Consider the following 15,626-nt stretch of genomic DNA (forward strand, 5'->3'; position numbering starts at 1 on the left):
TGTCCACCACCGCGGACATCGATAAAGAGATTCAACATCGGATCAGATGTGCTTCTCAAGCCTTTGGCAGACTCTGTACCCGTGTCTTCAGTTGTAGGGAGCTGAGATTATCAACAAAGTTGCACGCATATGGAGCAGTGGTCCTCCCCACCCTGCTATATGGCAGTAAGACATGGATCACACACAGGAGGCACCTCAAGGCACTTGAAAACTTTCACCTACTTAGTCTATGCTCCATCCTCTTAGCTCGCTGGTAAGACAAGAGAACAAATGCCAGTATTCTCGCTGACACCAACTGCAGGAGCATCGAGGCTACCATTATCCATGAACAACTACGTTGGACTGGCCATGTTACCCACATGGACGACAGTAAACTACCAAAGCAGCTACTTTACAGTTATCTAACGAATAGTAAACATAACGCTTGCGGGCAACTGAAAAGGTATAGGGATAGTTTTAAGACAAACCTGAAAAAGTGTCAAATCGTTCCCCTCGCCTGGGAGACGATTACTCCACACCGTAACGCTTGGAGAAGCACCACAGAAGAAGGTGTCAATACTTTCGAATTTGTCCGACTGCAAACCGAGGCAGACAAGCGCCAACGACGGAAAGACTCTACCGCCGCCCCTCCTGTTCTAGATGTAGCCCTCCACATGTGCAACATCCGTGAACGACCCTACCGGTTTCGTATCGGCCTCTTTAGTCACCTTAAGACTCACCAACCTAGGTGACATCCTTAATAACTCATATCATCGTCTCATAGCTGGATGATCGTCATACTCTATTCCGAAGGACAGCAAAGTAGTAGTAGTAGCAGTGTGAGTGCGTGTGTGTGTGTGTGTGTGTGTGTGTGTGTGTGTGTGTGTGTCGCGTAAGTAGGGCCTGGGAACATAATAATAAAAAACAGATGATCTTAGTGAGGAAAGTCTTATACGGTGGACCCAAAAGAATCAAGTTCTTAATGTCGGCATTCCCTCAGGTAGTGTGAGATAATGTGAGGAAACAGTTTTGGATAATGTTTTTTTGTAGTTTCCCCTTCCATGTCTGCCTATACGTTTATTTTTATTTTTGTAAATTTCCTCTCTCTCTCTCTCTCTCTCTCAACTATTATTTCTCGTTGATTGTCATTGAGGAGCCAGCAAAGATACGCACTAAACCTGAAGATAAATTTCAAAGCTGAATATTTCCTCCACAACATAAATATCGTCTGTTGACTTGTTTCAGAATGTGATACTGTAGCCGTTTCCGGTCAACTGAACTTGACTGATGACAGGTGACTTAGTTACATATCAAAAAATATTTATGGGTTAAGTTTGCAAAACCCAAATGGTCTTTTCTCCATTTATTTATAAAAATAGTCTGTACAGGCAACAAGGATATCACCATAATTAACACTGAAAGCTGTGAGTATTAGGAAATAGAGGGCAAGCTAATTTGGTAGGCTTAGGAGTCAACGTCTATGCTTTGTGAGAGTTAAGTGATAACTGAAGGTAAGCTGGCTCTAAAAAATGGTGTGTCAGCTTCTGCAGGAAGGCGCCCATCAGTGGAAACTAGTGATCACATGATCACTTCATGATATCTCACAGCTCATGGAAAATTACGTGGGTGATGGAATTATATAATACTGATGTATTAACCTATATTTATATAAGTACCACTGTCCATTAGACAGGGGCTAATCCAATGCAGAGGGAATTTTTATTGTTTACCTTTATTATGTGTATATCGTGTAAATAAATAAGATGTTCTTTAACATAAGGGGTGGTTGGTAAAATTAGTATGTGGTTTTAATTACTCTTATCATCCATATTACTCTCCTTCATGAAGAACTAAGTGTTTGTTTACTTTGCAGAATCAGTGGTGTAGGATGGTGGGAGAGCATGGCGGGCTGGGCACGTGTGTCTTGGTGGTGGTTGTCCTCCTGCTGACCACCACCACTACCACAGCCCACGACTACCTGGAAGACCTCGATGACCCAGACACTTCACGCCTCCTAGATGTGAGTCCTTGGGAAGGAGAGAAAGAGACAATAGGGTGGGAGATGAGAGGAACATTCACTAGGTCTCATTAGTGTCTACATATCAGTGTCGAATCACCTGAAGTTCATTCTACTAGACTTAAGGACCAATTGGTTTCACATATTTCTCAACTGGAAGCTCACAATCAAGGAAGAGATGTTTTGCTTGCATTCCAAGAGGATGTAGGCTCAGCTAGTTAAAAATTTTAAAGCTAGTGTGACGAAGCTACTGTAGACACAGAACAAGCTGCTGACATCATACAGTAATAATAGATGGTTCAGCTATGATTAATGCACTTCCTCCTAATCACCAAAGATTTTTAAGGAGCATCCCAGTGAAGATGTTCTTCCAAAATTGGAATCTTACTTTACCAAACATAATAGGGTGGATGTTGTGTTTGATGTCTGTAAAAAGGACAGTTTAAAGGTTTAAACCAGGTCAAAACTAGGTCAGAGTATCAAACGAAGGGTGACATAAACTAGCAAAGCTCCAACAAATTGGAGAAGCTTTCTAAGAGATGACAATAACAAGACTGAACTTTTTCACTTCCTCGCGGACAAAATGTGATAAATTGTTACACCATGCACAGTTATTGTAACAAAGGGAGAAGATGCCATTAGCAACCATGATAGCCCTCTAGGAGAGTTGACTACATGTTTCCACGAAGAGGCAGATACTCACCTCTTTGTACATATAAGACAAGTTGTATTGGAAGGCAGTAAAAGAGTTCTCACAAAAGCCAATGATACAGATATCGTTGTCATAGCTATATCCGTGTTCACATCATCAGGAGAAATTTGTCTTGAAGAAATGTGGATTTCTTATGGTCAAAGGGCTTATATAAAATGGATTCCTGTTCATGAGATAGTTGTAGTCATAGGGCCTGAAAAAGCCACTGGAATCACATTTTTCCATGCATTCAGTGGTTGTGATGTTGTGTCAGCCTTCCGTGGTAAAGGTGAAAAGACTGCATGGCAAACATGGAATGTGTTTAACGAGGTCTCCAGTACCTTCACCAAACTCAGTCAGTGTCCTACATCAGCTAGTGAAGAAGACCTCCGTGTCTTGGAAAGGCTTTTGGTGGTGATGTATGACAGGTCTAATCCAGCTTTATGTGTCAGTGGTGCAAGACTTGATTTATTCGCTCGCAAACAGAGATAATAAAAATGCAATTCCACCAACACGATCTGCCCTGAAGAAGCATGTAAAACATGCAGTCTATCAAGGTGGAATGATTAGGGAACAGGCAACAGCAACCCAACCAGACATTCCAAGTCCTGCTAACTGGGGCTGGAAAAAGAAAGGAGATATGTGGCAATACACTGGACAGACCTTCCACTAATAGCACCGAGCTGCCAAGAACTGACCAATTGTTCTTGCAAGAAAGACATTGGATAGTGATGTAAATGTATCAGCTCTGGTCTCACTCCAACAGCTCTGTGTGGATGCACATACCAGCAGCTGTAAATATGAAAGAATTCTTATAACAATATCTCCCAAGGATATGAACAAGATATAAACAGGTTTATCATTGTTTAACTAAGAATCGCTTACACTTATTTTTATGAAAAGAGGTAAAAGTATGTGCAGTACCGTTAAATTATGAATAAAAGACATATCTCAGGGTTCCAAAGCAATCATAATCTGTTCCAGCATGCTTTAAAACATAGGAATAGACACCTATGTGCACAGATTGCCCAATAATAAGTCATTATATGTAAAAGAAAAAAATAGTTTAGGCAAATTAAGCGGTCACCTTATAAAATGGCCGCCATCTTGGAATTTTGGATGTCCAATCGGATAGATTTGATAAGTGACCCATATTACATAAGAACATAAGAACTTAAGAATGGAGGAAACTGCAGCGGGCCTAATGGCCCATACTGGGCAGTCCCATTTACACCCAACCCCTATTGCTCATATATCCACCCAACCTATGTTTGAAGATATCCAGCGTATTCGAGTTAATGATGATGTTTGGTAACTTGTTCCATTCATCCACTACTCTATTTCCAATCAAATGTTTACCAATTTCACGCCTAAATCTAAATTTGTCTAATTTAAAACCATTGTCGCGAGTTCACTTCTAGTTGGATAGTTTGAGTACCTTTGTTTTGTCCCCTTTGCTTAGCATGGACTTCCATTTATACACCTCTATCATATCGCCCCTCAATCTACGTCTCTCGAGGAAGTGCAAATTAAGATGCTTTAACCTGTCTCTGTATTCAAGGTTTCTAATGCCCGGGATTAGTCTTGAATTATTTCTAGGGATTCAATATCCGTTCTGTAATACGTTGACCAGAATTGAACTGCGTAATCCAAGTGATGTCTCACAAGCGCAAGATATAGTTTTAGAATGACCTCTCTAGTCTTGTAACTAACACTCCTCTGCATGAACCCAAGTACTCTATTAGCCTTGTTTCAAGCAAATTCACAGTATTTACTTGGCTTAAGATTCCTACTTATCATTACTCCTAAATCTTTCTCACATTCGGATTTCTCTGTAATATCGTTGTTCATCTGATATCTGGTTTCTCTGTTTACATTTCCTAGACTAAGTATTATACATTTGTCGACATTGAATTTCATCTGCCATTTTTCAGACCATTCCAAAATTTTTTACTGGGGTCTTCCTGTAGTTTTGCGGAGTCCTCGTCAGATTTAATTGTACGCCCTATTTTAGTGTCATCGGCAAATTTACTTATGTTGCTGTCTACGCCGATATCTATGTCGCTTATGTACACAATAAATACTAATGGTCCAAGTACTGAGTCTTGGGATACTCCACTAGTGACGTTATTCTAATCGGAATTAGTGCCGTTAATGCTCACTCGCTGTTTCCTGTCCTGTAACCACATACTAATCCATTTTAGAATATCTCCTCCAATTCCAGGGCCTCCACTTTTCTTATTAGTCTTTCGTGTGGGACTCTGTCGAAGGCTTTACTAAAGTCAAGATATACCACATCATAGTCGTGCCCCTCGTCCACTGATTGGAAAACAGCTGAAAAGAATGTTAATAGAATAGTTAGACATGAACGCCCGCTTGTAAAGCTATGTTGGGAATCATTGATCAAATTGTGTTTCTCCGGGTGATTTCTAACAAAGTTTGAAATTATTGCTTCCAGTAATTTGCCTACAATTGATGTTAAATTGACTGGTTTGTAGTTAGAGGATAGTTATCTATCCCCCTTCTTGAAAATCGGTATTAAATTCGCTATCCTCCAGGATTCTGGTACTACACCCATTTTTAAGGAAAAGGTTAAACAAATTTGCTAAGGTCATACTGAGCTCTTCCTTACATTCCTTTAATACTCTGGCAAACATCTCATCGGGGCCTGGCGACTTATTAGGCTTTAGCTTGTCTATTTGCATACTAACGTCGTTACTAGTCACTACTATCTCGCTTAATCTAATTCTTCACTATCTCTGTATATAGTCGGTGCCTCGGGTAACATGTTTAAATTTTCGGTGGTGAAAACTGTTGAAAAATATTTATTCAGATTATTGCTCATTTCTCCGTCGTTATCAGTTAGCTCGCTGGTATCTGACAGTATTGGTCCAATCTTTTCTCGTGTTTTAGTTTGATACATTTGAAATAATCCCTTGGGGATTGACTTCTCCTCCCTTGCTACCTTTAGTTCATTATTCCTCTTTGCTTTTCTTATCTCGGTCTTAACCGTACTGGCCAATACCTTATAATAATCTCGGATGTAAACTATACCACGATTTATTCTTCTATCTATAGCCTTCTTTTGTCCAATAATATTCTTTAAATCATTATTTATCCATTTAGGGTCACTGTTGTCTGATCTGAGTTTTTTGTATGGTATGTTCTGCCTTTGTGCATTAAGTAACTCATTATTTAAATTGTTGTGGAACTCGTCAACCTCAGATCTCGTGATTAGGTCATCCCCAACCGCCATATTCTGTGAGGATATCATTGTCAGGTCTCCAGGTAAAGTGAGGTCACCCTCTGTGGGTACATTGTGTGAGGTCACCTCACGCTAGGTCATGTAATCCATCCCCAAATGTGATACCCCTTCTCTCAGCTGTCTTTTCCAACTATCAAGGTTTGCCCATCTGAAATCTGGGACTTTAATGGAGTTTTCCTTGTGACTGCCATTAAATTTTAATTGAAATCCTATTTCTTTGTGATCGCTGTTGGCAAGTTCGTTCCCCACCTCGACATTACTAATGAGGTCTTCTCTGTTTGACAGAACTAAATCGAGCATATGATTACCCTGGGTGGATTCGTCTATAAAGTATGTTGACTTAGGAAACAGTCCTGAACTCTTTCAAGAAAATCATCTGGTTTTGAGTTACCTGTAAGGTTGATCCAATCTATTTGGCTAAAGTTATAGTCTCTTACTATACAGACATTGCTGTGCCTGGAAGCCCTGCGCATTTCATCCCAAATAGGTCGCTCATTAACTCTATCAAGATTAGGAGGTCTATATATTACTCCTGCGATTAATTTTTCCCAATTTTTTCTGTATTCAGTTCAGTTTTTATTTCCTTATTAATTTCACATTTCAGATTATCCTTGACATAGATTGTTACGCCGCCTCCTTTTCTAATCTTCCTATCGGTATGGAATAATTTGTAACCTGCAATTTGGTATTCGGCAGGTAACTCACGTGAGTCTAAGTTCATCCCTGTTTCGGTGAATGCTTTTATATTGATTTTTTCGGTACATATCAACGCCCTAATTTCATCCATTTTGTTTCTCATACTTCTACTGTTTGCATAAACATTTAGGTTAGTCGTGTTCTGAGTCCTCTTTTTGCCACGTTTAGGTCTTAACTCGCTGTCTAATTTAGCTTTGTCATCATTCCTAGCACTGTTTCCATGCAACCTTTCACTTTGTTTATCCGTTCCCATTGCAATCTCCTCCACCTCCCTGCCCATATGTTCCCCTAGCAGTTTAAAGACTTCGACATCTTTTGAACTGCCCTCTCGAGAGAGCCAGCCAGGGTTGCTACCCCATCCCTAGACTGATGCGCCCCATCCCTAGCATAAAAGTTTTCCCACTTGTCAATGTGCAATATCTGTCAAGACTGCCATTGACACCAACTGCCCTTGACAACCATTCATTAACAACTCTCCTTCTAGGCAGGACACCACATATGATAGGGATCCCTCCCTTCAACCCAATACATTCAATAGCTGCCTTGAACTTATCAAGGAGCTCCTCACTCCTACACCGGCCACTGAGGCAGATAATTGGTTAAAATGTTCCCATTACCAGACAAGATATTGTCCATCCTGTCAACTATATCCCCCACCCCAGCTCTTGGCAAGCAAACCCTCATCCTATTTTCTTTTTTACCAAGAAAAAGCTCTGTCCAGGTACTGTACCTGGGAATCGCCAAAAATTTAGGTTTTTGTACCTTCCTTGTCAGTCCTGTCTCTGACTATGGTAACGTTCAATTCGTCTATCAAAGGACTAAAAGATTTTTTACACTTAGCTGTTGTTGTTTCCTTGGCGTCTTTTCTCACTTCCATTTAGGTCGTTCCTCTCCTCACAACCTTCCATTCGCCTGAGTTTTCATCAGACACGGGCTTTCCTTGTCTCGTGTCTTCATCCTTCATCCTCGCTATCACTTCCTGTAATTTCAAGTTTTCTTCTCTGACCTTCACGAACTCGGCTAGTAGCTCAGCCCTCAGGGGGGTACAGCCCTGTTCACAAGTAGCACTAGCCATTACCGACAATTTATCCCCAGGAGCTAAGTCCGCCGTGACCTTTCCCCTCTCGAGGTCAGAACAATCCATACCAAATTTCATGGTTGTATGATCATTTGCATGATTGTACCTGTTATCCGCTCCTCTATAACACTATCTGGGAAGGGGGGGGTTGGTTAGCAATCGATTTCGTTAAGGTAAGTTTAGTTAGGTTAAGCTATGTTAGGTTAAGGTTAGTTATGTTAAATTTAGGTAGGGTTGGTAAGGAAAGGTGTAAGTTAAGTTTGATTAAGGTTTTAGTTAGGTTAAGTTTAATTATGTTAGGTTAATTTTAGGTTAAATTTCGTTAGATTATGACAGCATTAGGTTAGGTTAAGTCGAGGATTCTGAAACTATAGGAGGAAAGTTCAATAAATTTTACATTTTATATCCTCCTGCGACGGTGGTGTCGCCAAGCGGCTGAAAGTAATAAAAAACACAAAAAAACAAACATTAAGCCTATTGTGTCTTGCATGATACTGTGCGATAACACAAGATTATTCAATACAAGTTTTGTATATAATCAGTAGGGTATTGACATCAAAGTTTAGATATCTTGGGATAATTTCTCAATGCCTCAGATCGATTATTTTGCAGTAAAAGATAATTATTTACCTACTTAATGAAATATTCTTGCTTCGGTGCTTAAGTATGAGTGATAGTGGTAGCTACAGCTTTACACCAGTTTTACACCATTTAAAATGAAAAACAAATTGTAGTAGGCAGTTAACCAATGCACTGCATAGTACAGTAGCTATTAAACCGGCTACTATTTTAGTAGTGATATAAGAATATCACGATATTTACAAGTTGGTAACAGAGTTGGCAGTGACACCACTTTTTCACATCTTAAATTGTGCTCGCTAATTTATTGATGACCAACTTTTTAGTACAGTACTGTACAGCTACAAAACTACGCAACTACCAATCTATTGATGGAAATTCAAGACTGTAGGTTTTAAGATTTGGCTGCTACAGTGTAAAAAAATTGAAGATCAGGCTACATTATTCCAAAGTGTAATGATAGTAATAATAATAATATTAATTCAGTGAAATTGTCATGTATATAACTATGCAGATACTCTATACAGGTATGTAGGTATACAGTTCAGCATGAATAGAAGTTCCTTTGTTTACGATACAAAAAATTCCAGTGGTTGTGCTTACCGATTAATTATGAGCCGTTTTTTTTTCACGAAACGACACAAAATTGCCAAGGCAAAGGTAAAGTTAGGTTGGGTTCGGTAAAGTTTTTTTGTCTCAGACTTTTATAAAACATGGAGCACATTCCCTTAACAGTCCCTTATCACAACAATCACATCAAAATTACAATTTACAATTAATTATACATTTACATTATCAAAAAATGGTTATATTTATTTGAGTAATTCCTAATCATTTTTAATAGAAATGCTCTCTTGGAATATTTTATTATCTACCAGTTACAATGGGTAAATTTACACAAGATAGATCTGAGATTTTTTTGGAAACCTTATTAAATATTCTTCTAACTTGAAAAAAGTTTATAAGTGACAGGTATTACATAACGATGTTCTATTCCACTGATAATTTATTTATTTTTTTCAACCGCATTTATTAACCATATTGAATTCCTGTAAGTTAGTTTTGCATCATCCATATACCTGACAACCCGCAATTATTTAGTAAAGATCAAATTTGGTTCAGCTATGAAGAAAAGAATCTATCCCCCTCTTTTGACTTGTAAAGGAACTAATGCATAATATGGCTCAGTTTGTTCTGTTTCCCATTTATTAACCTTGTCCAGTATCCCACCATTTTATATGTTTATCAATAGCCCATCTACCCAATTCTCCGTACACTACTGAATTACACGTATTTTTTATTAACGTTAAGGAGATGTTTTAAGAGTTTTAAGCGAAGAGTTTCTAAATCTTTATAAATATTATATCCCCAGACCTCACACCCATATGTCATAATTTGTAATACCATTACATCAAAAAGGTGAAGATGCAAGTCAATGGGCAGAACAAATTTCCTACATTTCCCTGTTGAACTATTCATGGCTCTGTTTGCTTGTCTACATAAATCATGTTAAGTTTTTTAAAATACACCATTATAATTCAACAAGACACCTAAATATTTATATTCATGAACGATTTCAATTTGTTCTTTAAATCTTAGATCATATCATTCGCTGCACATTTCTTTTTTTTTCCAAACACCATTATCTTTGTTTTATTACTGTTTATATCTAACTTCCATTCTTTACAATATTCCCCCATATCCTTAAGAGCATTCACAATACCTTTCTCACTATTGGCCAGGAAAACAGTGTCATCTGCATACATTAATACCAGAAATTTCAACATCATATCTAACCATTCCTCATTAAAACTAAAATATTCACAATTTCTTTCAATCAAGAACTCTTCAAGATCATTAGCATACAGTGAAAATAGAATGGGCGAAAAATTTTCTCCTTGCCTAACTCCCCTACAACTCATAAAATACTCAGAAATCTCTTGTTTATGCATTATACAAGACTTAATATTTCTATACATACTAATAAAGACATTTATAAAATAACCATATATTCCGCTTCTATCAGTTTATACCATAAGCCATCCCTCCAAACAAAGTCAAAGGCCTTTCTATAGTCAATATACAAATAAAATAACTTTTTGGGCATTGAAATAAAACGATTACATTTCTAATACAAATATATGATCAATGGCAGCATATCCTCACCCAAACCCGGCCTGTAATTCTTTAATAACACTCTTAGTTTCACAGAATTGTATTAATCTGTCATTTAACAATGATGTAAATAATTTTCCAACACAACTTAAAAGAGTTATACCTCCATACTTATTTACTTCCCTCACATCATCTTTATTTTTATGTATGGGACCTTTGAGACCTATAAACCACTCCTCCGGTAACTCTTTAGTATTAAACACATTGTTGAATAGCTTTATGTACAGTGGACATAACAGTTGTGTAGTACTCTTTATATATTCATTAATTATTTTGTCAAAACCCAGGATTTATTGTTTTCAAGATTTCCTATGCATTTCATTATTTCATCGTCTATAATGTTCGCATTTAATATATTATCCACACTCACATCTGTGACAATATCCAACCTGGATTCATTTTCATAATTTCTTTCCTCAGTCATCCCTTTGAAATGATCTAAGAATTTGTTTATCATTATAGGAATATTATTTTTTTAACACTCTGTAGAGTTTGCCAATAAACTTTGGGTCTTTAGTTTTTAGTTCCTTCAACCTATTTATGATATTGCATTTTTCTTTCGCTTTAACTCTTTTGAAGTTCACTCTTATATGTCTTACTTTTTCTATCATATCTTTATAATTACATTTAATGTTATTCGAGTTGAATCTATGTTTTGCTTTATGATATCCCTTTCTACTCACCCAACATTGCTTGTCATAACCTGTTAAACTTTCACTGTTACTCTTTTTGACAAATTTCTTCTTTTCTTCCGGAGAACGTCCTCACAGCAGATTCCATAAGAATTTTCTTTAATTGGCCATTTACCTTGACCACAGACATTTAATTAATAGTTTAAAGAATTCTGTGTATATATTCTTCATCCACATTACTAATATATTTCTCTGTTTTTTCTTGTTTATCAATATATCTACTTTCATTTTGATTACTTACACTTACCTTATCCTCTTGTAATGGCATCTCAAAATTTAATTCTACTTGAATAACACAAATGAACATCTGAAAATTAGGGATCAAAGTCTAAAATTCTTAAGTAAAGATGATGAGCCAACAAAAGTTCTGTGAACAGTGGTTTCTTTTCTCATCAAGAAGTACTCCCCAATTCTTCCATTAAGGTTAGTTAAAGTTAGATTAGGTGGATAAAGTTACGTTAGGTAGGTAAATATAGGTTAGGTAAAGTAAGGTTAGGTAGGTAAGGTTAGGTTAGGTAGGTAAAGATAGGTTAGGTAAAGTTAGGTTTGGTTAGGTTAGGTAGGTAAAGATAGGTTAGGTAAAGTTAGATTTGGTTAGGTTATGTCAGGTTTCGTTAGGTTTGGTTTTATTCTTCTTTTTTTGTGTGTGTTTTTATCATACAATTTAGTTGGGTTGGGTTGGGCTGGTGAGGTTCTCTTGAATTTGCCCAAAAAATGAATGCGAAATCCATTCAAAACACATCGAAATATATAAGAAAAGCACAATTTTCGTCCACAAAGTCGTGGGCGGTCCTAAAACAAATAATGACCCAAAACTTCAAAATTCCAGCCTTTTATTTTAGACAATACAATAACATCCTGCTCATTTTATATATCTTAATGATATTGTGATGTTAACTAGAAATTTTGAAGAGTGGATCGTTATCAGTACTAAATAAAGAAAGAGCTCATAAAACTAATGAGCAGTCAGCAGTCAACAATGACACAAGTAGGTATACGACTAACCTCTCTGGATCTTCGAGAAATCAGCAGAAAACAGGTTTCTGTTCCTCAGAGAGTCAGTAGAACACTTAATAGATGCACAGTATCGGGGCCCCATTGCAGCTGCTAAAAAAAATTAACAAAACAAAAGAAAATTGTGATTTCGCCAAATTCTTCGTCTTCCTCCTTTTATTCCTTGCCTGGTAATTATTTTGTTTTACTTTCTGGCCGCTCGGCGGCACCACATTAGAGGGTGAACGCGTTTGCCCATTGGAGCGAGCTATGTTGTTTGGGTGATTTAAGAAACAATATGAATGGTGAGTTTATCTCACTCTGATAAAACAAAACAAAGAGTACACTGTGCCGTCAATTTTCTCATCTGCATGGAGCTTAACACAAAATGGATATTTATATTTGAAAAATTAACACTCCTTGGTTAACTAAAGTAAATCCTCCCCATTACACTAAAAGAACACTTCTCTATTTAACTAAAAGAAACCCTCCATATTTAATTAAAACAAACCTTCCTTATTAGAGTAAAAGAAACCCTTTTTTATTAGAGCAAAACAAACCCTCTCAACTTGAGTAAAAGAAATCCTATATTACCAAAAGAAATCTTCCCTATTGGAGTAAAAGATGCCCATATATTTTAAGGTTAAATTTACCTCAAGATAGTCAACACATACTAACAACATGTTCTTCTCCCCTGCCAGGTGCTGCAGTACTATGACACAGAGCCCAGTTACCTCTACGATTATGGGAAACGACATAGCAACTACGGATTTGGCCTCGGAAAACGAACCCCCGGCTATGCCTTCGGTCTGGGCAAACGCGAGGGCTTGTACTCTTTGGGCCTGGACAAAAGATCAGACCTCTATTCTTTCGGGCTAGGCAAGAAATCAGGTAGTTATAACTTCGGTTTGGGCAAGAGAAGCGTCGGCGATCTCCCGGAGGTCTCAAAGGTAGAGGACGGGGCGTCTCCAAGGACAAAGCGAGACGTAAGCATCACCGAGGATACCCTAGAGGACAAGAGAGCCAAATACTCCTTCGGGATCGGTAAAAGAGAAAGCAGCAAGAACAAGAGGTCAAAGTTGTACGGGTTTGGTCTGGGAAAACGAGACTCTGGTGAAGAAAGGAGGGAAGACGACGACATGGAAAACAGAACCCAACAGTATTCCTTCGGCCTTGGCAAACAGGACCCCGACATGGAAATAGAGAAAAGGCCACGAAATTATGCCTTCGGTCTGGGAAAGCGAGAATCTGATGAAGATTCTGATAAAAGATCTCAGATGTATTCCTTCGGTCTTGGCAAACGGGATCCCGACATGGACATGGACAAGAGGCCCCGGGATTATGCTTTTGGCCTTGGGAAACGTGCCTCCAGTGACGAAGATGACGAGGAGCGTTACTACGCATATGAACAGGGAAAGAGACCCACTGCCTACAGTTTCGGTCTTGGGAAACGCGCTTTTAGTGAGACGGATGACTATGACAATGTGAACGACAACGACGATGGGGATGATGAGCTGGAACTCAGCGACTTGGAACAGTACAGCGATGACCTCAAGAGGGCTACCTCGTATGGTTTTGGACTTGGTAAGAGGAGCGATGCACCCGACAGTGGTTTTGGCAGGAGGTCATACGATTTCGGTCTTGGGAAGAGAGCTGGTCGGTATGCCTTTGGTCTGGGGAAGAGGACTGGTCCGTATGCCTTTGGTCTTGGAAAGAGGACTGGTCCGTACGCCTTTGGTCTAGGAAAGAGGACTGGTCCGTATGCCTTTGGTTTGGGAAAAAGAGTTGGTCCCTATGCGTTTGGTCTTGGAAAGAAGGCTGGTCATTATGCCTTCGGTCTTGGAAAGAGAGCTGGTCCATATGCCTTTGGTCTTGGAAAAAGAAGTGGCCCCTATGCTTTCGGTCTTGGTAAGAGAGCTGATCCATACGCATTCGGCCTTGGTAAAAAGGCTGGGCAGTATTCATTCGGCCTTGGCAAAAGGTCAGGCCCATATTCTTTCGGTCTTGGCAAACGTAGCGATTCCGACTCCGACCAATACACCCTGGGAAGGCGTTCTGGAGTGTATTCATTCGGCCTGGGCAAAAGAGCTGGTCCTTATAGCTTTGGTCTTGGAAAACGTGAGGTGAGCGACGATGACCACGACGAAGATGAACAAGACATAGGAGTAGAGGAAGAGATGTCATCCTAAGTCTCCTTCAAGGTGTCTGACACTACCTAGGCGCATAATTATTCCCATCTTAACTTCCTCGATGAGACCGAATTCTAAAACAAATCTTAGAGCAAGAAATTACTCATATAATTATAACCCCCTGGTTTTGTGAGGCTTAGTGCGGCTGTATTCACTCCTCCAAGAGTATGTGAATGCCTCATTAGTTCTGATTCTACTAATCGGAGCTTAATTGGCTGGCTGGTAGTAACTTTCAAGGATGCTTTTGAATTCGGTCTTGTATCTTATTCTCTAACATATACAAGACAGGTTCCAGCTTCATCTTTCTTATTTTCTACATTTCTCCAAATTTACTTTACAATTTTAGGTCAATAATCATAAATGTAATTCCTAATGGTAACACCACGGAGGCTAACCTATGTTGTGCCTACACAACTCTGGCCTATCCTATACCATAAACTACATATTGTGGCAGGTTTCAGTATGTAAAAACAAAAAAACAAAATCAGTATTGCCAAGTGTATCAGTTAAGGTGATGGTCGGGCAATCAAGATGCTAAAAACAGAGGAAAATAATTGTTTTTTTCTTTGGATATGAGAGAATGTGTTGCAAATACCTCCAGTAGCCTTAGTCTCACCAGAGGCTAGGTCTGTATCAATTATGTTATCTTTAGTATTATATGAGAAATAAAGTAATATATATTAAAGATAATATTATGAATTTGCATAACTTGAAAAAATAAAATCATTCCACCTATAGTTTTCATACTATTAATGTTTGTAGAAAACTTGAAGCATTTTGTCAGGTGACTTGGGGAGTACTGTACACAGAGGATATGTTCTAAGCTTTAATATTATATAATATTTTCTATACGTATTATATTGATATTTGTCCAAGATTATTTATAAAAATAAATTAAAAGGCTGAAGACTGACATTATGAAGACGGTTGACTAGGCTCTTATTGAACCTTTTAATAATGACAATGTGATTTAATGCATATTGATTTTTATCCTATAGCTTGTGGTGAAACCATTCAAAATTTGTATAGCAGTGACTAATGTTTTCTTCAATATGCATTAATGAGATATATTCGCATGAAGAGTAACGGAATTATTCTCCAGGGATCGATTTGCCTAAGGGAAGCCAACCTCAGGACGAGAGAAACTTGTATAACAAAACCTAACATAAAGTATAGTCTCTTGTTTATTACTGGTTATCCCGGTCCACTTTGAGCCAATACAGAAGAAGTGCTTCCGGAAAGGATTATAGTTTAAACCTCAAGAATATTGTA

General features: G+C 38.2%; 1 protein-coding gene across 1 annotated transcript; it reads left to right on the plus strand.

Moving 5' to 3' along the window:
* Positions 1-1,855: 1,855 nt before the first annotated feature.
* LOC121873184 (allatostatins-like) lies at positions 1,856-15,044 on the plus strand. Its single transcript, XM_042376520.1, has 2 exons — positions 1,856-1,999; positions 12,867-15,044. The coding sequence occupies exons 1-2, from the start codon at positions 1,868-1,870 to the stop codon at positions 14,352-14,354; spliced, it is 1,620 nt and encodes a 539-aa protein (XP_042232454.1). The 5' UTR covers positions 1,856-1,867; the 3' UTR covers positions 14,355-15,044.
* The last annotated feature ends 582 nt before the right edge of the window (positions 15,045-15,626 follow it).

Source organism: Homarus americanus, unplaced genomic scaffold (assembly GCF_018991925.1).
Source record: "Homarus americanus isolate GMGI-L3 unplaced genomic scaffold, GMGI_Hamer_2.0 scaffold32929, whole genome shotgun sequence".
NCBI classification, from domain to species: domain Eukaryota; kingdom Metazoa; phylum Arthropoda; class Malacostraca; order Decapoda; family Nephropidae; genus Homarus; species Homarus americanus.